The 23,403-nt window shown below is 44.7% G+C and overlaps 1 protein-coding gene across 1 annotated transcript in view; it reads left to right on the forward strand.

Moving 5' to 3' along the window:
• The first annotated feature begins 6,492 nt into the window (after positions 1-6,492).
• Positions 6,493-23,403, forward strand: part of LOC144783027 (cytochrome P450 2G1-like) — a 330,810-nt gene continuing 313,899 nt past the window's right edge. The window contains exons 1-2 of the mRNA XM_078662214.1: positions 6,493-6,678; positions 15,294-15,456. Coding sequence (XP_078518340.1) covers positions 6,499-6,678; positions 15,294-15,456 — 343 coding nt within the window. The 5' untranslated portion in view covers positions 6,493-6,498. The remainder of the gene's footprint in view (positions 6,679-15,293; positions 15,457-23,403) is intronic.

A 23,403-nucleotide genomic window follows, 5' to 3' on the forward strand; every position in this document is an offset into this window, starting at 1 on the left:
GGACATCTCTGAGGAGATGTATCCCCTCCATCTTGAAATGCCGATAACTCAACCACCCTTTGAACTCTTTGAGATTGATCACTGGCCGTCTACCTCCATCGGTTTTGTCCACCAGAAAAATGTTGCTGAGGAAACCCGAGGGATGCAGATGTGACTGACGAATGGCACCTTTGCGCAGAAGCTCTGAGACCTCTTCGTCGATCAACTGATCGTCAGATACTGAAAAAACTATAGGGCATGGAGCCCCTGTCTGTCTGGGATGATCGTAAAATTCTATGTGGAATCCGCGTACAGTCTGTAAAACCCAAGCGGCTGCGGTAATCGCTGCCCATTCCTTTTGAAAGGCCGCTAAGCGACCGCCAATCGTAACCTGGTCTGCAGGAATAACGCTCACCGTTAGAATTGTTGGGTCTTGAGTTCTTCCTGAAGCCTCGCCCACCGAAGCGTTGCCCTCTTGTAGGGTATAAATTGTTGAAGTTGGCTGAGGTATTATATTGGCCTCGCCCTGAGCCTTGCCCTCTATTGTTGGCATTCTGGCCGCCACGGCCGGTCGTGTGGCCCCTGCCACGACCGGTCCCTTGGGAGAAACGTTGCTGAAAGACCCTCTTTATGATGGACTGGGTCTTGTCCCGGGAAGTAAACGTAGACACAAATTTACCTAATTCTTTTATAAAAAGGCTCCCCGAAGAGACCCCCTTGGGCCACTGCTCCTACCTCCGAGGAGGCCAAGCCCACTAACGTCAGGTGCAGTTTAATCAAGAGTGATCTCCGGCGTTCCGTCGATAGGGCACAATTGGCATTTACAAGAAAGATGATCACCCTTTGTGCCCAATTCGACAGGACGTCGGGAGAAATGACGGACCCCGAAACCTTCGCCTCTTCGCCATATCAAGAATCTTCGTGATGGGGCCAACCGCGTCCAATAACTTATCCTGGCATGATCGCCAGAAGCGATCAATGCCTTTGCGGGGGTCCTTCATGAAGGGTGGGCCTCGGACATTCCCCAAGCAGACACACTCTGGCTTCCTTCTCCAAGGGCTTGCGGAGGCGACACCACAAACTTCACCACTTTGTCACCCGGGCCCAGGCTGTGGAGCGCGGATGGATAATCTCAACCGGATCGAGCATGCCTGAACTGTCCCAGGGTAACTCGGTGACGGAGCTCGACGGGCGCCAAGACTGCACCGACTTCTCGTCATCATCTGTAACTGGGGTGTCCCCACCGGGTGATGGAGGACCCGTACCAGTAGCTATCGAGGGCTCAGGGGCCGAGGGGGGTACAGGGGTGGTGGTGGTCGCCTTTGCCAAGAAAGCGCCACGCAGACGCTCAAAGGCGCCCCTATTCACTCCCTGTCCTCCCTCAGGCATCCCTTCCCTGCAGGGCTTCTTGGGGGCAGGGGGGCCCTCTCCTGAGGGGACTGGGAGACCTGCTGGTGCTCCTAAATGGGCTTGCGCAGGTTTTGCGCACTCCTCTACAATGCGATTAGACAGGCGCTCTTCCATGGGGTCTACCACTTCGGTTACACAGCGGTTAATGGAGCTGTCAACCGCATTATAGAATTCCTCATCATTCAAATAGGACTGGGACTCATCTTTGTAATAGGCGTCTTCCTCCATGACAGGTAAGTGCCAAAACACCCCCCTAATTACTGCCCAAACTGTTGTGAGAGTCAGGCAATTTCACACCGCAATACTGACCCCCCAAGGGGCGTTTTATAAATAACTGGGGCACATACAGACCTGGCGACCGTGTGTAGACAGAGGCGGCGGGGGGCAAGACTCCGACCCAGCAAACTCCTCAGCGCGGCTCCTCTCTGTGAAGAGAACTGCGCTGCGGAGCAACGAGTCGGCACAGCGCCTCCTTGTGGGAGTTTATGCACCGCACCTAACAGACGGGGAAAAATCGCATTAGGAACGAGAACTTTCCCGCGATAAACAGGGACTCTGCGAAGGGAAAAACACAGCGCAAACCCCCGCATTAACCACCCACCATTAAACAGTCCTCTCAAGACATTTCCCGGAAAATATGAGGGAGATAAGAAAAACAACTTAACTGGCTGCGTGAGCAGCGAAGAAAGAGGCGGAAGACAGAAGGGGGATTCCCTATCTAGCCTTGGTGGACATGTTAGAAGGACTAATACTATGGACTACTATAATGGTCTAATGGGAGCTGTAGTTTGTTGCGGAGCGCACTGTGGTCTTTTCTCTATTAAATGCTTTTTCCTGTGTTTAGGGATGTAAGCATTTTTGTTGGAGCTTTTCTAAGGCTTCTTTGTTTTGTATTATGATTAAAGAGCGAAGAGAGAAAAGCATAATCTGAGCCTCTGGTCCTGCCATAGAATTAATTCTTGCATTGTATTTTAAAGTTGTTAATTTTCGATTATGTGAATAAAGAATGCTTGCACCTGTTGTATTTATATTGTACTTATAAGGAGATATTTATCCGGATGGAAAACAAGAGAGATTTATTTAATTCCATATAGCTTCTAATTTCCTAAATCTGTTGCTAACAGAATGTTACATAATTTAAAATGTTAAAATATTTGTCTGAATATCGTGTATTGTTCAGAACATTATGAAAGAGCTTGAGTTGTTTTATCCAGAGCTTTCTTGCCATGTTTTTGCTGAGAAACTGGTGGTCTCCACTGGTCTTTTTTTTATCTGAAGATATTTTTGCTAGAAGCATTTAACTTTGTGGTTTTGCTTATATATTTGCCCATCAGCTTGCAGTGAGCCTTTGCCATTAAACCAAAGGCATGCACAGTCCATGCATGGAACTCAAGAGAAAGTCTAGTGTGCTCCGATTTTCATGAAGATTGAAGTTGAGGTGATTAAGAAGGTGAATCCGGCATTTGGTCTGTTGCTTCCCTGGCCGGTCACCTATTAATATTATTAGTCCTAAATTTCCACCTCTTTGCCTCTAATTTTGCCACTTCAGTACATGCGACATGTATGGGATTACAAACCTGAGGACGGCCACAATGTGAGAAACGACTGCCTGTGGTCTAACACGGCACTCTGAGACACAGGTCCATACCTACTGGGGGTGGTGAGGTGCACAACATCTTTAAGCTGATAGGACTGATGACATTACCACGGAGAAGTCAGTTGAAAAGAGGCATCTCACTGCCTCACGAGTAAGACTTTTGATATTCAGTTTATATTTAGGACACTCCCAGCCAGTGGAGGTATGGGCCTACAAAAGATGCAGTAGAAGGTCCTCATTGCTGGACAGAAATATATTTAAGTAGAAAGACAATAATGGACATTCCCTCAATGTGCATCACAGCCTGTCGGGCTTATAGGTGCAATTTTTTAACAAAATATAAACACCCTTAGAATACAAAATTTGAATTGAAAGTATGCAATATTTTAGACCTTTCTAATGCATGGATTTTGTTTTGTTGATTATACAAATCTGAATGTTGTTACAATAAAGCCTGGGACGTTTGAAAATGTAACTTAACATCCTCAAGTTGACATCATTATTATAAAAAAAATGGATGGAGTAAATAAGCCACCTATTTTCTTAGACACTGTGGGCAAACCATCCATTCCGTGGCCAGTGTGGAAAAAACATCTTTGGGCCTTACATAAAAGCTATGGATGATGCCCATTTTGGTTCTAAAACAAAAAGGCAAAACAATTGACTTGCATATGAGTAGAAGGTTGAAGAGCTGTCAAATATCACAAAACGGGAAAGGATGCTGCTGGGAATATTATAACAGATGTACATGAGGAAGAATTAAAAAAGCTTAGACCAACATTGCACTGAATAAATAAATGTTGTGATGATTAGACATGTGTTTTACACTAGGCCTTTAAGAGATTTGAGCAATTTGCAAATGTACTCAAAGAGCTGGCAGCGGCATGTTACTTTGGAGCCATGAATGAACAAATGGTGAGAGGCTAGTCAATAGTGTAGTGCAAATATTATAAGGTACAAGAAAAATTATCCTTGAGCACAAAATCCTATGGTCAAGGAGATATTCACCATTGCCAAGATGAAAGAACAATCACTGAGATGAGTAAAAGAATTCGAGCAGGGTTGGGCAAAGTGGGTCGGTGCAACCCACTGATGGCAAAAGGCAGCTAAAGTGGTCACAAATCTCCCCAGATGAATTTTACAAGTCAGTGAAAGACTCATGTGCTAGTGAGTTAGCAATGTGTACATCACCGCATACACCTCCGGGGGAAGTCATTTGTGCTTTTAATACAATCTCTGCTAAAGGAGGTGACCTTTTAAGTATCCCGGGCCGACACCCAGCTACCCAGACTCCTAGATGGTTTGACTCCTGCTCTCTGGTGGCTGGAGAGCTGCGAGAAGCTATAAACAGTAGCCCAAGAAATCAGATCCTAGTCAGATCGTGTTGAAGAGACTACAAACTGGAACTGGTCAGCGCATGTCCGCTTTGAAAGAAGGGGTATGGAGAGGGTTAGTTGAGGCTAGCACGCTAAGGAATAGTTCAAGATTTTGGAGCATCATTAGCAGTAAAAATGTCGGAATTTGTAAAGCGCACAGCTACCTCCACCGGAGGTGTCCCGGCGCTGTCCGTATACCGCTTAGGAACCCTTCCTGGCTTTCCTTGAAATGTCCACTCCTGGGCACCCCCCAGGTGCAGCCAGGCATCCCAGCGCTTTTGGGGCCGTTGTGGAGACTAAGCAAGCTATTGCCCAGAGTTGCAGCATGGGACCCATGATCAGAACAGGTACTGAGGCGAGAATATCCAGTCAGGGGAATTAATGAGTCGGAGACCCACCGAGGCGGGAATAGAACCCTGGTCCCTGGCCAGAGCTCTGCATCAAGGTCTGCCTGCTCTTACCATTGAGCCACACTTCTCCAGTCACTTACTAAACCACTACGAAGGCTGTGCAGTAGTTGCACATATCACAGAGGATGAGTGGGTGCTCCTTTTGTAAACCATGTTTGAGAGCCCCGCTGAGCTAAGTCACCTTCCAAATCGTGAGACAGCGCTGATCTGTTTTTTTGTATAGAAGAGATTGAAGAGGGTATCATTGGGCTGACCAGTAATAAAGCCTCAGGACCCGACAGTATCCCTCCGGATCGCTATAAATCAGATCCAATCTTTTAGGCTCTGGTCCTTGCTACAGTAGTCAATGCTGCAGCAAGGACAGGCTGCCCGAGTCCTGGGCTACCTGAACCATTGTGCCAGTTTTTAACCTCATGGCTGCTGGAGCGATTCCCCTGCAGTGCTGGACCATAATAAAAACGGGTGTGGTCATGACGAGCTCAGCTCGTCATGAGCACCTGAGAGGTATATGCCAATGAGCACCGAAGGGGTTAAAAAGGGTAATCGTGATAGCCCCCACTGTTACAGAACAATTTCACTGTTAGACTCAGTGGTTAAGGTGGTGCGCTGAGTGCTTCGAGAAAGAATGACTAGCTGGGCAGAGGAACACACAATGTTGGGCTGACTAACGTGCATTTTTTTTTTACGCTAATGGGTCTTTTGTTGGTTTTCGCCTGCTAATGCTGGAATTCCTATCGCCATGACGCTAATGTTAGCAGAAGTTTTCACTGATGATCCATGAAGCTATGGCAATGTAGCAATGTCTTTTACATACGTCGCTAACAAGGCAATAGTTTTCAGCGGTACAAAGCGGTAAGGAAACTACTGCTACCTAGCGTTAGTTTTCGCCATTCCTTGTACATATGCCCCGGAGACTCTTGGTTCGGCGGTATTCCTCTATGGTACATATTATTCAACATCAGTGATTTACCACTTGCTTGTTTAATGAATATATTGTAAGCCTTTCTTACCCTACTTTAATTTGTAGTTCATTGATTACCGCTCCCATGTAATTAGACCACCAAATGTACCACCAGCTTTAGGGTGATGCGCCGTAGGAGAATTTGTGTAACCAGATATATGAACTGATGAAGTGGCCCACGTTTCTTGAAAAAGGCAACATTTAAAGTTTTTAATAAAGGTTCCCCAGTCTGTCTGCTTGGCGGGTTTATTGTATTGTTTATTGTTTGTGGAAAAACAAATTTATTTTCCCTTTCATTGCTCTGTTCAAATCTGAAGTCATTAAGTTCAGAGGTGAGTTGAGCAGTTGAGCAAGACATTTTTAGATGTTTTCGTTTAAGAAACCACTAGTGAATAATGCTCTACTTACTGGATTAAATAGTGCACTTAATTGATCTACTGTGGTGTGAATCAATACAGGCTCACCTACCTAATGTGTTGTAGGGTTGGGAGCCACTTCATCTCTTTTACCACGGGTTTCTCCGGGGGCACACAGTTTGAGCTCTCACTGCATTTAGAATAATTCAAATTATTTCTAAATCTGGCGATGGCTGTCAATCCCTGGGGCGCGTTTAGTTTAAACTGGAACACAAACTAATGAAATACAGTTTGGAAAATTGTGCAAGTCCTAGGCCCTGCCAGCATCTATAAACAACGTATGCAACTTTTCTGGCTAGCTTTTCTGGCCAACTCTGTCAGCACAGCAACGGACTGAGGATATCGAAAAATGGCGCTTTCCGACACAACGCTGATTTTTCTTGCTGCTTGTACTTCTTTCCTGCTTTTAATATATACATGGAAATGGATCTTCAAACGAAGCAACCTGCCTCCTGGTCCCCTTCCCCTGCCATTGATCGGCAACTTGCATCAAATAAAAACCAGCGACATGGTGGAATCCCTGAGTACAGTGAGTGTTTTCCTCGCTTCATTATTAGGCAGAAAGATTATGCTTCTTTTTCAAATACAATGTAATAAGCTCTACCAGAGTGCTTGCTTCTCTTTTGAAAAATTACAGGATGTAAGTTGCCAAATAGTTTACCATGGCTTTCTTTTCTTAATTCTACTTCATGCCGCCTCCGATCATCACATAACGCCTCCTGTCCCTTTAACTCACCCTTGCAGTCACATTTTTATCGTTTCTGTGGCTTTTGGTCACTTCTTTTCCACCTCTCTCTTCCTCCTTCCTTCTCACTTTCCGTTTGTCTCTCTCTTCCTTCAAATGAAAATGAAACAAAACTCACAGTCTCTATGAACGAATGCTGATCTTGTGAATTTGTATCTCTTCCTTTAGCTTTTTAATTTAAAGAAAATCATCCTTCACAAAGAAACCTGAAAACTTTAGAAACGATAAGCAGATTGTGTATCCAATTAGGCTTTAAAGGAGAGAAGCAGCTCCTAAATGGTGTGGGATGTGGATTGAAATGTATTTAAATATTTCTGAGTGCACTGAAACCCATAGTCTGGGTGTCCTTGCGCTACACTGCAAAATGCCCCCCATGGCCGAAGAAAGAAAGCATGCTTATTCAACTTTCTCTCGAAAAGTGGGAAATAAGACTCCTGGCCAATGTAGCAAGAAAAAAGAAGGCGCGGCCACTGAGGGAAATGACTACAGGTCCATGACAATGCAGGGGGGTACTATAGGTACCCCCCATGTGGCATCCCCCATCCCCCCAAATACCCTGGGAGCCTGCAACGGGCCACTGAAAGCAGACTCCGCATGGCTTTCCTTGGCGGGGTCGCCGCCATGGAAAGCCATGCTCCGCTGCCCATGCTAATATGGATGTCGGTGTCTAGCAGACACCGCCACCATATATGGCCCCTTTTTTGCCCGATCGACCAGCGGAAAACCGGCGGACGGTCTTTCTGTCCGCTGAGATCCCCCCGCCATACTAATATGGCGGGGGAAATGGGTGGCGGGCGGGGAAGGATGTAGGGCGGATCGCCACCCGCCATGCCGGCGGTGGCGATCTGCCCTACATCCTAATTGGCCCCTCAATGTTTAGTGTATGACCAAGTGTTTTTGTACATTCATGATAAAAATGTGAGCACAATTTTTCCATATTTGCAGAATATATAAAACTGTACATTTTACAGAGCTAACAAGAAAAAGAACGGTAATGTAGCAGGCGTTTTGGCAACAACAGTAGACTCAGTGAAAATCAGATCTCAATGGGGCGGGGTGCCTCAGGAGGTAAGGGCTGGCCAGAGTCATGGATTGCACGGCAGCAGAAGTCATTATGAATAGGATGTTTGCAGGGCTGACAGAGTGTGAGTTGAATGTGCCTCTCTTCAGGGTCACAGACTATCTGTGCGACAATAGGATAGAGTAAAGGTCCTGCAGCACAGATGAAGCAAAGAAAGCCAGGAGCAGCACAAGGAGTGAGCTATTCTTGATATCACCGTTTCTGAAATAAACAGCGTGCACCATATATCACAATCAAACTTTATTTTAGTGCATGTAGCTAAACAAGCAGCAAAGGCATCATAGAGATTTCCACCCCGTCCAAGGGTCTTCTTATTTACTGGATAAGGTTTGGTGATGCACATTTGCCCAGTTTGCCCATTTTCAGGAATTTACTTCATTTTGTACCACCTTCCGGTCCTTGTCTATTTCAAAAGAAAATGGTGGTTCAGTGAGTTTGTTGGATGGAGATTCCAGAGCGAAGTAATGAGGATGGCAGAAGTCGAGTTAACGGGGTGTGGAGGGGAGAGAGCTGTGAACAGATTTAAAAACATAAATGAGTCTTTGATGGGCCTTCGCCGCTCACATGTAAAATGTAGGACTTTCAGTGGGCGCAGCTCAGATATGAAATGTAGGACTTTCAGTGGGCACATTATAGGGGTGTCCTATGCATTAGGAATTTGCAGAGCTAAGCGTTCAATTAACCAAAGCTTGTGTCCCTTTTTGGGGTTGCATGGTGCAAGGGCGATGCAAACCCTTGATAAATATGCCCCAAAGAGTAACACGGTCCATTGACAATAGAGCTACAGTCAACGAGTCAAGTTGATGTTTTGATCCCCTGACAAATGATGGAATCATCATTAGGCCTCTTTTATGTACAGCTGAGACCGAGATTAGTACTGCAATAAAAGAACAAAGCTAAGAAAAAAAGGGAAGAAATGGTGTAAATTGCAGGTAAGAATCAATAGTACTCACATAACTGCAGGGTCTATATATATATTCTGCGAGGATAAAAGATAGAGAAACATACAAATAATTAGTGAACCTTCTTGTTGGACTTGGGCCTTAGGGCAGGTTCACCCCTAATCTTTTTGCTTTTATTTGTGACCCTGTGTAGTGATTTTTGGGTCTCTGCGCACTTTTTCCCTGTGCCCCAGAATAAAGTGCGTGCGTGTAGTATGCCTGGCCTGCTCTCCCATAGGAATGCATGGGGAATGTGTGTGTCCATGTTAGTTCCTGATGCGTGGGGAGTGCAGGCTCGAGTTTAGTATGTGTGAACTCGTGAGAATGAATGCTGCGCAATGGTATGTGCGGCTTGTATGTGTCTAGAAGGGAAGTGCTACTTCTGGACATTGATGTATGTGTGCAGTAAGGGTGCTGGAGCGTGATTGGCTGGAGCTGGCTGGCATGCCAGGCTCCAGGAAGTCTGGATGGGTCTGCCCGGTGGTGAGTGTGAGATAAGCATGAGTGATGTGTGGGAGGAGTGCACCTGGGTCCTGGATGGGCTGGGTTTTTCCCCACACAATGCTGGCTCCGCCCCCCTGTGGTTTGTCTAACGACCCAAGCCTCCCCAGTGAATGAAAGGGGTGGTTGGGCCAACAAGGGTACTCCCCAGCCAGCTGCAACTGGTTTCCCCCCACCCTGCACCCTGAAACAAAGGATTTCTCTGTATAAAAATGGAGCTGTGTCCCCACAGAAGTTGTTCTACTTTTGGATCCTTGCCAGAGGGGGCTGTTGCTGCTGCTGGGGCCAGGAGGACCGCCACTTGGCTTGTCTCCTTGCCTGGAGACCCAGTGTGCTGGCTCTGGCCCTGCCTTGCCCCCCTGCCTGCCTCCATACCCTGCTGGAGCTTTGCTTTTGGCCAGAGCGCCTAGAAGCGCTTTATTCCTCCTCTCAGCGCTGGGAGCGCTTTGCTTATATTTCTAGCGCTGTGAGCGCTTTATTTTGTCCCTGAAGCGCTGGGGAGCGCTTTTTGTGCAGCCGGTGCCCACCCGGCATCTGCCCGTTTTATTTTGCCGATTTTCGGCATAGCGAGTGCCTACCTCGCTTTATATTTAATTTGGAGGCCGGTGCCCACCCGGCATTGCCCCGTCCGTGGATATTTAAATTATCACGAGGGAGCCCACTCCTCGGATACTGAGAGCCCGCCTGCCTGCCTGATACGAGCCGCTGCGCTGCCCGCGGCGACCCGGAAGTGGTTGCGTGTCCGGCCAATCACAGCGCGGCCCGGGAGAGGCCGACCGGAAGTCCCGCCCCCGCAGCGGAGCAGAGAAGCAGCCGGCCGTCCCCGAGGCTCCCCGAAGTGGAGAGGAGCCCTGCGTTGCCGTGGAGGAGAAGCCTACAGTGTGTCCCGCCCCCCGCAGCACCAGTGAAGTCCCGGTGAGTGCGGGGGCGGGTTCTTTTTCATTCCTCGAGCGGCCCCGTTGGGAGAGGGCCGCTCCAATGCGCCTGCCCTTGTGCTGACGAGTCCCGAGAGACTCGAGGGGCCAGGTCCTTTGTTCCTTGAGCCTGAGAGGCTCTGCGCCCACTGTAGTTCAGCGAGCCTAGAGAAGGCTCAGGGGCATTCCTGTGTTCGAGCCCTGAGAGGCTCTTGTGCCCACCCATTTGTTCTAGAGCCCAGCGAGGCTCCCGCCCACATGTTTATTTAGAGCCCTGAGAGAGGCTCTAGGGGCATTTTAATTGTTTAAGAGCGCTGAAGCTCTTTAGTGCCAGCATAATTGATTTAGAGCCCAGAGAGAGGCTCTTGGGGGACACAGGCAGTCAGTTGGTCAGAGCCCCGTGGCTCCCACGCTGTGTTCCCCCACCTGTGTTCTTGAGCCCACGAGGCTCCAACGTGTGCCCATTTGTGATTCACAACTGTCCAGAACTTAGTGGACAGTTGCTACGTTTAGGCTTGTGTGCTGTGCTGCCTGCGCAGCTTCCCTGACATTGAGACTCAGGGCATTTCAGCCCTTGCGAGGCCAGTTGGCCTGAGGGACAGTTCTAGTCTTGTGCTACATGCACCCTGCACAATTTATGATTTACTGCTTATGTGATTCCTGCGCAAATGTTCTACTTGCACCTCTGAATGTGTTTTAATGTTTCATGTGTAATTGTTTATGTTTTATCCCCTTTGCTAAAAGTGACCTGCTTAGAGGATTGTTTGTTATTACCTTTGCTAAAAGTGACCTGCTTAGGTAATTGTCTATGGTTTATTCCCCTTTGCTAAAAGTGACCTGCTTAGAGGAATGTTGATGTGTTATTGCCTTTGCTAAATGTGACTTGCTTAGGTGATTATTTTAGGTTTCCTTCCCTTTGCTAAATGTGACTTGCTTAGGTGATGGTTTTCCTTCCATAGGTCCTGATGATAAGGTCCTAGTTCCCTGCGTGATTTCCCTACAGTGTTTAGGGTGGCGTAGGAGATATTTTCCCTTTACCAGTAGTTACTGGTTGTATGCTACATTTACTATTTCTGTGTTACAGTCATTATATGTTTATGTGCTAAGTGTTATACCTACAAGTATTATCTCTAAAAAGTGCATACCCCTGACAGTGGTCCAGGTGGCCCTGTCCTGTACATAATCCCTTGTAAATCTTGCCCGTGCCTGTTGGCACATTGTAAAGTGTGTGTGTTATCTAATGTGTTTTTATTATTATAATACAAAGGCTATTTTTGATATAACCTTGTGTGGAGTTTCCTTTGTGGTGGGCCTAGGGTGTTGTCGCTGGGGTGCGTGTGCGAATACTTAACTCATACCGCCTCCAAGTTTAGCCTTGCTGCTCGCGCCACGTTACCTAGAGGGTGAGCAGGGGTTGCCTTGGTGTGTGACTCCCTTGCCCTGACCTTAGAAATGGTGATCCCTGACTGACGTTGGCGCAAGCCTTGGCCAGCCAGAGATCCCGTTTCTAACACTTCTATATGAAAAACATAACATGGAAGATGCCTCAAGTGGTGAGCAAAGTTTACATGCACTACTTCAGCACTGCTTTCCAATGCACATATTTCTACTAGAAAGTAAAGCCCAAAAGGGCACCGGTTTGCATTACTTTTTGTGACATTAGACCATCGCAAAGCCTTGATAAATCTTGCCATTGATGTTTTATTTTTTATATGGTGTCATGGTTTTAAAAATAGACTAAACACTATAATAATAATAAGACGTTGATTTAAATGTAATATGGGCCCTTAGCAACCCAGTGATTGCTCTATTATCTCCTTCTATGCTGATGCTTGATACCACTGATAAGTCCACCTGGCGTGCTAAGGATGGAGCAAAAAGTGTTCCTATGAAAGCCTTCCCTAGAATAAAAACTATATATGTGCATACCATAAATATCATAGGACTGCAGGAGCCCTCCAGAGGAGGCTGCAAGTACTCTCTGAATATTTCACAAAGGCTTCTGTCCCATCAGAATCCATCTCATCTACTGTAATGGGACTTTAGTCATCGTGAAGTACAGGCCAGTCATTTATGGTCACTGACGTTTACACCTTTCCGTTCTGGTCCTTATCTCATCCAATTCAACTCATTTCTTGCATCTCATACCACTGTTGAAGTCTGCTCCTGTGGGTCTCTTCCAGACTTCAGCCCTCATTATGAGTGCCCAGTTTTCTGTGCTATACCTCTCACATGATAAAATCTGATACTATTGTGTTTAAAATTTAGTATGTGTAATAATTGTTGCTTATAACAAATTTTTCCAACAAAATGTGGCTTAACATTTGGGTTTTGCTCCTTACCATTCCAAAATCCACATGTCCAGTTGTTCTTCTTGGCATTTTCACCCCGGTAAATATCAGCAGGTTTTATCTTCCAACATTTATCTCAGGAATGTGGATTTTATTGCACCTGGTATTTCACTCATAATTCCGATGGTATGTGTCGTCAGAGGACTTGCCATTCACAATGCAAGTGTATAGGCTACTGGTAATGAGGGAACTAACCACCTCCTCCAATTCTTGTGCTTTTTGAAACTCCACAGTTCAAAGTGGATGCTATTCAGTACCCAAGATTCAGTTGAGTGTAGCTCAAATATATGATGGCCTGGAAGGTCTAGAGATTGACAAACCACTCACTTGAAAACTCATTTTTAATACTTGCACTTCTCGGGTGGTTGTTGTAGGAAGTTGACTGTTTATGCAGTGTACCAAAGTAGGGGCACACCATTATTGGTTTACAGGGACTTACTTTAGTAATCCCAACTGCTTAATTTGTGGTAATGTGATTGAGCAGTTTAGGCTTATCAAAGGGGAGTGTTAAGATTTGTTGAACACACAGACTCAATTAATGGCACACGCACTCAAGACGAAATCTGAGACCAATTTATAAAAATAACATATAATTTCATATAATTATAGACAGCAAGATCATCAGAATCAGATAAGTACTTTCAGTGTTTAGAATTGTACGATGAAACGGTGAAATGCTCAAATAACAGTTTTTGTGGAATGAGCCTCGAATGCAGTAAATATCATGTGGGAGAAACACACTGCTTAAATATGCTTTCAAGCGATTGCATGAAATACATTTTAGGACTTATGGTGCTTGGGAGCCAAGGTCTAAAGAACCACCAGCAGTTTGGGTTTATCTGCCCTGGTTTGTCTCCGGGTGTAGAGGTGCTGGTCGCAATAATAGCTTTGAGCAGTACACTGTTAAGTCAAAGTACCTGAAACAAGAAAAGGCTGCAAGTGGTGACAAGTCTGGCAGAACCCAAAAGGGGCTTAGATCATAAGGGTCTCTGGGGCATGGGGATGCAGTAGGGTTTCCATTAGCCCAGGCTGTGCGTCACGGGTGCAGTGGTGTTTTGGTCAGCGGATCCTTTGTGTTAGAGGCTCTCACGGTTCTTGAGTTGACCTAGAGAGGGCAAGAAAACAAGCCAGCAGGGGAAATCTTGGTGTGGGCGTTGTGGGTCCTGAAGTCCCTTATTGGCAGGTCGGATTTTATGGCAGGGGTGTCCAGGCTTGACAATCAACAAGCCTTGGTTGCGGCAAATGCTCTGGTTCCCCGGGTATTGGAGCAGGGAGACTCCTGGAGCGTCTAGCATTTTGAAACTCACCGGAGAGATGGGATGACCTCTTGGAAACATGGTGACCTGCTTCTGATGAGATGAACCCTCGATGGGTCCGATGGTCAGACAAGTGCGGTCGGTGCCTGCAGATGCAGGCGAGTGGCTCCTCCACCCCAAGGGAGATGCTTAGTGGTTGTTGAAGTGCTGGACAGTACTCCAAGTGTTTGGGGGATGCACAGCTGTTGGACAAGTTGGGTCTTTGCAATGGTCAAGGTACCAGCAGGCAGGCAGGGTGTGGCGCCAATTTCACATAGGAGTGTGCAATGTCATGTTTTCAGAATGGCTTGCACAATTTTCACGTATCCTGCAATGGCAGCTAGCATGCAGCTTTTTGTGTGAGTCCCTTTGAGTGGCATAATACATGCTGCAGCCCATACGGACCCTCTTTAGTACCGATGCCCTGGGTACTATAGGTACCCTTTACCAGGGACTTATAAGGGTTCTGAAGTCCTGGCAATAGTGCAATGTGAATGGCTTTCCTGTGAATTACTACAATTCTGCACAGGGGTTTTCCCCATTGCATGCATCTTATTTGCTTTATTGTATACTTTGGTGTTTTTTTCTTGTATAATATATGCATATGCAGTCTTCGGTGGCTTGCATGTCCATGGTTACTCTTGTCCCTCCATAATTCCTTCAGGCTGTGGATCACACTTCTACTAGCCATCGTAAGCCAATAATCTTGCCTTTGGAAGACATTTGAAAGCTAATTTATGTAAATGATCAATGCCCCCTTACCTAAAAAGACAAACACGTTCAATGTGCTGTGTAAGTTGTTACTCCATTCATTCATTTACTCAGTATTAAGTACAAAATTAGGTTGTTTGTTAAAATGTCAACCAAAGAAATATCTACCTGCACACAGATGATCACAGTCCACATACATAGGAAAAGTAGAGCTTCATTATCATTCCACATCTATTTACATTAATGATATTGCACTAGTCAATATTTTGAAGTGAATACATGAGTAAGCTGATATTTTAACCTGAATATTTTGGTGGCACACAGTAAACAATTTAATAATGCATCATCAGGCAGATGGAACCTGCATGCTGATATATTAACACCCTGTCATCAGTGATTAGATCCACCCATATCCTGTTAGGGCATGAGGTGGATTACAAAATATGTCTTGTCTCTAGGCATTTGCAATGGTTTCCCTTTCTTGACTCCATGGCACAGCACTGTCACACATTTGCATTTCAGAGTGTTCTCACTTCATCATTCAGTGTGTGTGCATGGAAAAAAACAGTTGAAATAAAATCTTCCTACTTTTTTCTCTATTGCAGCTGAGCGAGAAGTATGGGCCGGTTTTCACAGTATCCCTTGGCCCTCGCCGCGTGGTGGTACTTTGGGGATTTGATGCTGTGAAGGAAGCCCTGGTTGACCACTCTGAAGAGTTTAGTGGAAGGGGAGCTCTTCCAACATTTGACAAAGTCTTTAAAGGTTTTGGTAAGTAATCATCTGAGAGAGATGATATTTGAAGAATGTTTCCTTATCCTTATCAGAACCCGATTGACAGTATGAAAGGAGAGTTGATTTCTGTGTTAAGGTTACTACTTCTTCACTCAAAATTAAAAGTTCTCTTAAAGTGCTTGCTGATATGGTGTTCCAGGAATCCAAGGCTATACATTGTATATTTTGCAGCAATTAAAGTATTGTTAGAAATAGGGTGTCTGGCTGTCAGCAGTATACACCCTGTCTAAATGCGAACCACCACACTTGTCATTGTAAGCTAGATCCAGACTAAAGGATAACTTGTGCTCACCATGCAGTAGCTTGAAACAGAGCAGTCAGGCTTATCTAAAGAGGCAATGTGTAACGTATGTGGAAAAGACACACAATTGCTGGACAGAATGCAAAACAAATAAAAACATTCACCCCCAGTCAAGAGATCTGGGTTAAATCCATCATTCTTTTGCTCACCATGCCACCCCAGTTTAGACCTGGCCTTATGCAAATTAGTCTTGACCCTGTGCCTCATGGGAACAGTCCATCCCGAACTGCCAAGCCTGGTCCTCCCTGGACCGGAAACAAGCATCCTAGGACCGGTTTTGGGGTTTCACCCTTCATCAGCCAGGATAGCTTGATTCCATTGGCAAGGAGGACCTGACTTGGCAGTTTTTTTTCTGGACTAATCCCATGAGGAACAGGATCAAGACTGATTTGCATATGGCTGGGTTCAAACTAGAATTATCTGTGAGGAATAAGGCATAGTGAAATGGCTGTTTTACAAAATGAAACTGGGAAGAAGATATTTCAGAAAAAAATATTGGATTTAAAAAATATGTTTCAAAGTTGTCATTTAAAGGATAATTCACAATAATTTCTGAAGGTTTTTATCCGTGGTGTAATGTGTCTGTTCCGGGCTGATCTCTATAGTTGAGCAGTAGCATTGCTCAATGATAATGCATGGTTTGTCTAGCTTGTATACCTTTGGCCTGTAATTCTGAGATTTTAATTTATTGAGATATATTCTGCCTTGCCAGGTAGGAATAGAGTCATAGTATAGGCCTGTGCATCTACAATGGAGGGACAGGATGTAAAAAATAAAAAATAAAGTAACATACATTTGAAAAATGATAGGCCATGTGACTCTGTATTACTAGATTTTCTTTAACTCATTGTAATGCATATACCGCTTCAGCAGATTTTTTGGGGAAATTATGTTGAATAATTAACAACCCAGTTTCATTGCAGAGGTTGACCCCCAACTCACAAATTAAGAGTAAAGCTTGCATGGCACTCTACAAAAGTATTGGAATATTTAATTCAGAGACTATTAATTTTTTGCCAATATATGGGAAACGTGTGTTGTAAAATGTGTTGAAAAAAATAACCCCCCATCTTAGAATATGTTGGGCTTACTTGCTTTGCTCACATGTTCCATTCAGGCAGGTATTTTTGCCCCATATGTCTTTAAGTTCACCAGCTGCCACCTCTATGAAGGAAGCCTACACTGCAAAGGCTATGCAGTTACTAATGTATGCCCAGGGTAAGCTTCAGATCTTATTGTGCCTGGGCATTCAAATCTGTATTTGTCATTCAAGGCTGTTGTTGGATGTAGCATGTCTGGCTGCCCCTGGCTAATTGGTGGCTGCATCTCTTACATAAGGTAGCAGCCTAATTAATGAATATGTGTATATGTGGTGAATAAAATAGATATACCTAGTTTAGCATTTTTTGTGGTCATTAACATGCATCTTTTTGTTTAATGTTGCACATTTGTTAGTTTTTCTTTTTCTCTGTGAGGTCACATTTTGTGTTGCCAACAGAGAAAAGAATCACAAGACATCAGTAGGTCCAATATTGTGTGATGTCACTTCCTTCTGGGATTAAAGGGTGTGTGACCCCCTTCCTCTCCCATACCATTTTGATGAGTCAACGTCCACATGGTTAAAAGGAGCTATATTTGAACTCTTTTGCTAGCTGGGTTTATACAGACTCTTTGAGGCAGGTTAATTTTATTTCAAGCCCTGGGATCACACCAAACACAGAAATCCTTTTGAGGTTGCCCATATGTGACCTAAGGAAAAATCTGCGAATTTGGTAGGACTCTTCTTCTAATATGTATAATACTAATGATAATTGTCACAGAGTTCCCTATAGTTAACCCCATGTAAGCAATAATGAGGTGCTGTTTTGTGTTTTGTTCAGTTCAGTTCAAAAACCGTTATTTCGGTCACTTGGACTTTGAAAGAGTACACATATGAAAAAACTGACATCATAATATAAAACATACCACAATACAAAGACATCCATTCCAGGGGAATTGAATTGCCAAAAAGGTGGACATAATAGTTCCAATCAAACAGTACAATTATGTTAAGACAGGGGTAGGAGCATATACACAGTTCGTGAGCAGTAATTCCAGTTGATAAGCCACTTCGTTTGCTGTGACTAAGCACATGCACTTTAGATAGCAGCAATATTTCACTAATAAATAATTAAAACTAGTAAATTCTATCTATATACAATGTAAAACATTAAAACATTAAAAGAGCTGCATCCCGTTAGCCCGAAATAAAATAAGCATATACTGGACATTTATATTAAGATTGTAAACTGAGTTTTCTTTGTTTTTCCTTTTTTAAGAAAGCCCAACTCCTCCGCCACATTGCATTTAGGAATCAAGAAACAGCAAAGACAATGGGCTTGGAGGTGTTGTACTTAAAAACTCGAAAAGCCTCCCTACATTGCACAAACCCCAAGTTTTTACACAGTTGTATAAGGCAGCACCCCCTCGCTGCCAGATATCCAGGGCAGAAAAATAAAACATGCAGTTCGGACTCTTCCTGGTTGTTGCACGCAGGGCACCCATGATCGGGGGCCCATCCCATTTCGCAGTGAAGGCCCGGAGGGGTAAGGTGCTATATCTGAACTGCAGATATAACTTCCTAGCTGCATGGGGTAGGATATCGTCCAAAAGGGGTTCTAATTTGTAGCCATCCTTCATAGTAAGAAACTGCGTCGTTAGGGCACCTAATTTCAAGTTTGTTTGTATTGCCTCGAGTGTTACGGTTCGGTAAATTCTCGGAAGTGCAGCATGCGAAACCAGAGTACTGGTTTCGATTGGATTACTCCAAAGAGTTGGTTTGCCTATCCTTATGCATTGCTGTTTTAAATGCGCAAACCAAGGAACTTTGTTCAATACCCCTGGGTAGGATAATAACTTTTTAGTTTCTGCTTGGTACGCTGCCAATTCTGGGGTCACCCAGAGCCTACGCCAAAAAGTTAGAGGTCTTAGAGCTAATTCATCTTTGATTGGGCCTATGCCTAGATCTAACCGCAAAGGGATTAGCAGGGTACTGGATGGAAGACCCAACATTTGTCTAAGGAAACTGTTCTCCCTATTGTTAAAGAAGCGGAAGAAGAGTGACCCCAGAGTTCCGCCCCGTGTAGCGTAGCTCCCCTCACTTGCGCCCTATAGATCTCAATGGCTGGACCAATGGGTTTAGTTGTTGACTCCCTTACCATTTTAGCTATGCCCCCGGTGGTCTGGGCTAGCCTAAGCTTGGCTTTGGCTATTTGGGACTTCCAATCCATACCTTCTGTTAGGGTGACACCCAGATAATCGAACACAGAGACCCTTTCCAGTGTGGTTCCATTTAAATGGGGTTAGGGCATATTTTATTAGACGGGTTGACTATCATAAACTTAGTTTTGTTGGTATTAATCTCCAGGCCCCTGCTGTTGCAGAATGATTCGAACCTATCCAATATCCTTTGTATACCCATCGGCGATTTAGACAACAAAAGGGTATCGTCAGCAAACATCAAAGCTGGTACCTTTGAGTTCGCTAACTTAGGGGCATCGTTGTCCTCAACCTCAGGAAGATGTGCAATAAGTGTGCTGACAAAGAGGCAAAACAGGGTCGGTGCAAGCACACAACCCTGTCTGACCCCTCTGCCAACTAGGAGCCTGTTGGTTAGCTCTCCCCCTACCACATCTTACTTAGGCATAGGTGGCAACATGCAACTTAATAAGCAGGTTAGATAAGTATATAGGAATCCCCAGTTCTCTTAGGACCCCCCAAAGTTTGGTTCTGGGCACTAAGTCAAAGGCCGTATTCAGGTCCACAAAGATCAAATAGAGGCTGCCACCCTCTATTGATACCGCTTTCAAACTAATACGCTGCAATCTATATATTTGGTCCACGGTGGAGATATTTTTCCTGAAGCCGGCTTGATATTGGCTGATGATGTTGTTCTCTTCCAGCCAGCCCTGGATCCGATCTAATAATACCCGTGCAAAGAGTTTTTGCATGACATCAATCATACTGATCGGTCTATAGTTTGCGTGGAGAAGGGGGAGCCCTTTTTCAAACTGGGACAATTTCAGCCCCAGCCCAGGTATCAGGGATAGGCATGCCATTCAAAATGGCGTTGAACAACACCCACAAGTAGGGACCCCAGACAGTTGGTTCCTCCCGGAACAGGTCTCCTGGAAGCTTATCTAGATCAGGTGCTTTTCCTGCTGGTAACATTTCAATTGCCGAGGTGACCTCTTGTAATGTTATCCCCTCAACATCAGACACAGCCTGTTTGTGGACTATAGGGAGTAGATCCACAATACTACTGCTGTCAGGCCGTGAATTGCCCGGGGGATCTCTACTGTTAACGGGGTGGGGTGCTGATCAATATCTACTGCATATAGTGCCTGACTGGTATATTTGGTTCGTCTGCTGAGCTGGCCTCACTACTGCCAGTTCTAACAATAGTCCAACATTTTCTCATGTCCCGTTTTAACAGGGCGGTTTTAATATCCTCCCATTTATTTTCTTCCCAGGATTGTTTAGCGTTAGAAACAGTTTCTTTATATTGAGCCCTCCTCACTTTGATAAGACGCTTGTTTTTCCTTTTAGTGGCAGCAAGCAGCGCTCGCTTGGCCTTGCAACAACTGTCATTAAACCACATATGGGTTACTTTCTTTGTTTATTTGGGCGTACTAGTGGGTTTAGTATGTCAGCTAGCATGACTGTCAGATTCTTGTGGAGTGCTGCAACCAATTGAACTTTGTCAGAGTTATCCCAGTTAGCAGGGACACTGCCAAATTCCTGCAAGGTAGGTATAACAATTTCATGTATAGTTCTCAGCTTCTCAGGTGATTGTTTTAATACCCCCCACTTAATTCTCCTCCTATTACTAGTGAGGGTTAACCTGTCATCAAGGGGTAATTGGTAACAGGAATGATACCTGTGTCTGGGACCTTCAGTATTAGTGTTAAAGCATTATGGTCGCTGTCTATGCGAGGGATTACTGCAAAGTCCAAGACAATGTTCCACGATCTGCACTCTACTAAGATGTAATCTATGAGAGAAGCTTGACCGGTTCTGTTAAATGTAGGAATGCCTGGCCTGTCACAATGTGTCCGACCGTTGCAAGCTCTCAAAGAATGGTTTAGAAAGATAGCATTAATTTGTAGTATTAAAGGGGATCCATTTAATCACAAAACAAATTCAAAGCACAGTTTAGCCACAAGATTAAGTTCACTGAGGTTCACTTGAAATCTCACTGCTATCCTCCAAGTCCCTAAATACCCTCTTTTTCTCATTTGCTGCAAACGCATGTCCATTAATGGGATGAGTACCTCCAACAGGGTACTCTAGCTCTTTTTGATCTCCTGAGTACAGATTGTTAGTCTTCACTGCCACTCAGACCAGAGTCCTCAGTATCCTGTGAGATGGTGTGAGGCATACGCTCTGCAGGCAGACTTAGTCTCTTCCTTTTCCTCTTTCTTGGCCAACTGTCTCAAGTCCCACTCAGTTTTTCACAATAATAGGCCCTTCCTCACAGTCTGAATCTGGCTCAGTTAGTGCCACAGGTCAAGACTCTCCTGTCTCAACCTCAGATATTGACTCATCAAGACCACCCTAAGGCACAGGATGAGCTATTTCAGGGTCTCACTGATTTTCTTCAACTTATTCAACCTTTTTCCGCTGCTTCTCAGTTGCAGTCTGCGAGTGTCAGGAGCATGAATCCAGTTGGGGAGACTTCCACAATTAACAGCCGTATTCTTTACTAGCATGACTAGGAATGGTCCTCTCTATCGAGGTTCTAGACAAGTTTTCTATATATGTTTCTTCACCAAGACCCAGTCGCTGGTACTAAGGACATGGCACTGTTCCTGATGCAGTTGGGGCTCTAGCAGCTCTGACCTGTTGAGACACTTAAAACATCAGATCAGCCAGTCCTTTACAGTAATCAAGAATCATCTCATCTGTAATGTTCACAAGCTTATTTGTAGGCACTGCTGGCAGTCTCATTGCTTGACCCATGATGACTTCCTGTGGGGACAGTCCTGTTCTCTTATTGGGAATGCTGCAAAGACTCAAAAACACAAGGACAAGGCATCAGGCCACTTCAGAGATGTTGAGGCACACACTTTGGTCAACCTGGATTTCAATGTTACATTCATCTACTTAACTATGCCTGAAGCAAAAGTCTGATAACTGCAATGTAGTCATTGCTCCACTTGTAATGTTGCACACAACGTTTCATAACCTCATTCATTATTCAAATGAGTTCCTCGGTCTGACTCCAGAGAAGTTGGGAAATCTACTCTGGGGATACGTTTTCTAAACAACAATTTACCTACTGTGAGGCTTTCATTTCTCTTGGTTGGGCATGCTTTGACTCAATGCGAGAAGATACACACACTTACTAGGATGTATCTCTGCCCATTGAATACAGCCATCTCGATGGAGTCCAGCTGCATCCTGTTGAATGGCCCTCCTGATATTCCTATGTGGCTTAGTGTCACTCTGGTTCATTTCCCTACATTCATCTGCTGTCACACAACACATCTGTGACACAATCCTTCAGCCATCAATCTGAATCGGGGTTAAACCAGTTCTGTTGAATCAATCTGTCCATGTTATCCCTCCAATGTGTACGGGACCTTGACAATGTCTGGTCATCGGGAACACCAAGCTATCTGGCAATACAGTTCTTCCATCTGCTGAAACCCAAATATCATCTTCTCTTTTGACACAACCTGCTCTGATCAAACTCTGCAGTTCTTTCTCTCGTACTTCCTCCTGCAACCTTTTCACTTCTTCCCAAGTGTCAGTTGTTGACAACAAAAGGTTGTGCTTGGTTTAATCTTCAGATTCATTTACATATTCACTTTTAAATGTTCGGGCCTCATGAGCACAATATTAGGGGTGGGCGGAACTCGCGGAGTTTTACTCTGTGGAATTCCGCAGAGTAACATAAAAACTCTGCGAGATTCAGCAAAGTTCTGCCCACCCCTTAAAAAAAGCATTCTTTACAATGTTCCTGATAAAAACCTTGTTACTTTCCTTACTGAGAAACCATTTCCATGCTGGTATGATATAGGGTGTTCTGCGACCCTCAGATATACTCAGACATAATTATCACTCAGTTACCTGCCTTCGGATTTACTCCAGTGTGTGGTACATCCTGTAAGTAGACCAAGTGCCAGCTCAACCACAGGGCAAACTCATGTAGATGGGCAACTTGACAACAGTTATGTTCAGATACTCCGCGAGGATGCGGAACACTACTAACAGCACAGAGGTCAACATTCTAGTCATAATTTCCTGGGGCACTCACAGGTACACAGGCACAGTACACCAGCAGGAAGCAGCAGGGGTAGGCAATGATTTGATGCAGAAACCTGTCACTTGACTGGAGAAGATGGTGAAGTACATCAGGGAGGTCTTCATCTTTGACACATAACTGCTGCCGCTTGTTTCAAAAGCGACTAATGTGTATCATTGATTTTCGTTATTTAAATATGATGTTTCTGAAATTTTTTATTAATTGTCCAATAAATAATTGGTAGTTGCCATTTGATAAAGCAAAACTTGAAAGAGATTTTATGTCGTATACACCATGTTGTGTATATTACAACACACTCTACCCATAAATAATA

The sequence above is a fragment of the Lissotriton helveticus genome, chromosome 9, assembly GCF_964261635.1.
Source record: "Lissotriton helveticus chromosome 9, aLisHel1.1, whole genome shotgun sequence".
Classification (NCBI taxonomy): domain Eukaryota; kingdom Metazoa; phylum Chordata; class Amphibia; order Caudata; family Salamandridae; genus Lissotriton; species Lissotriton helveticus.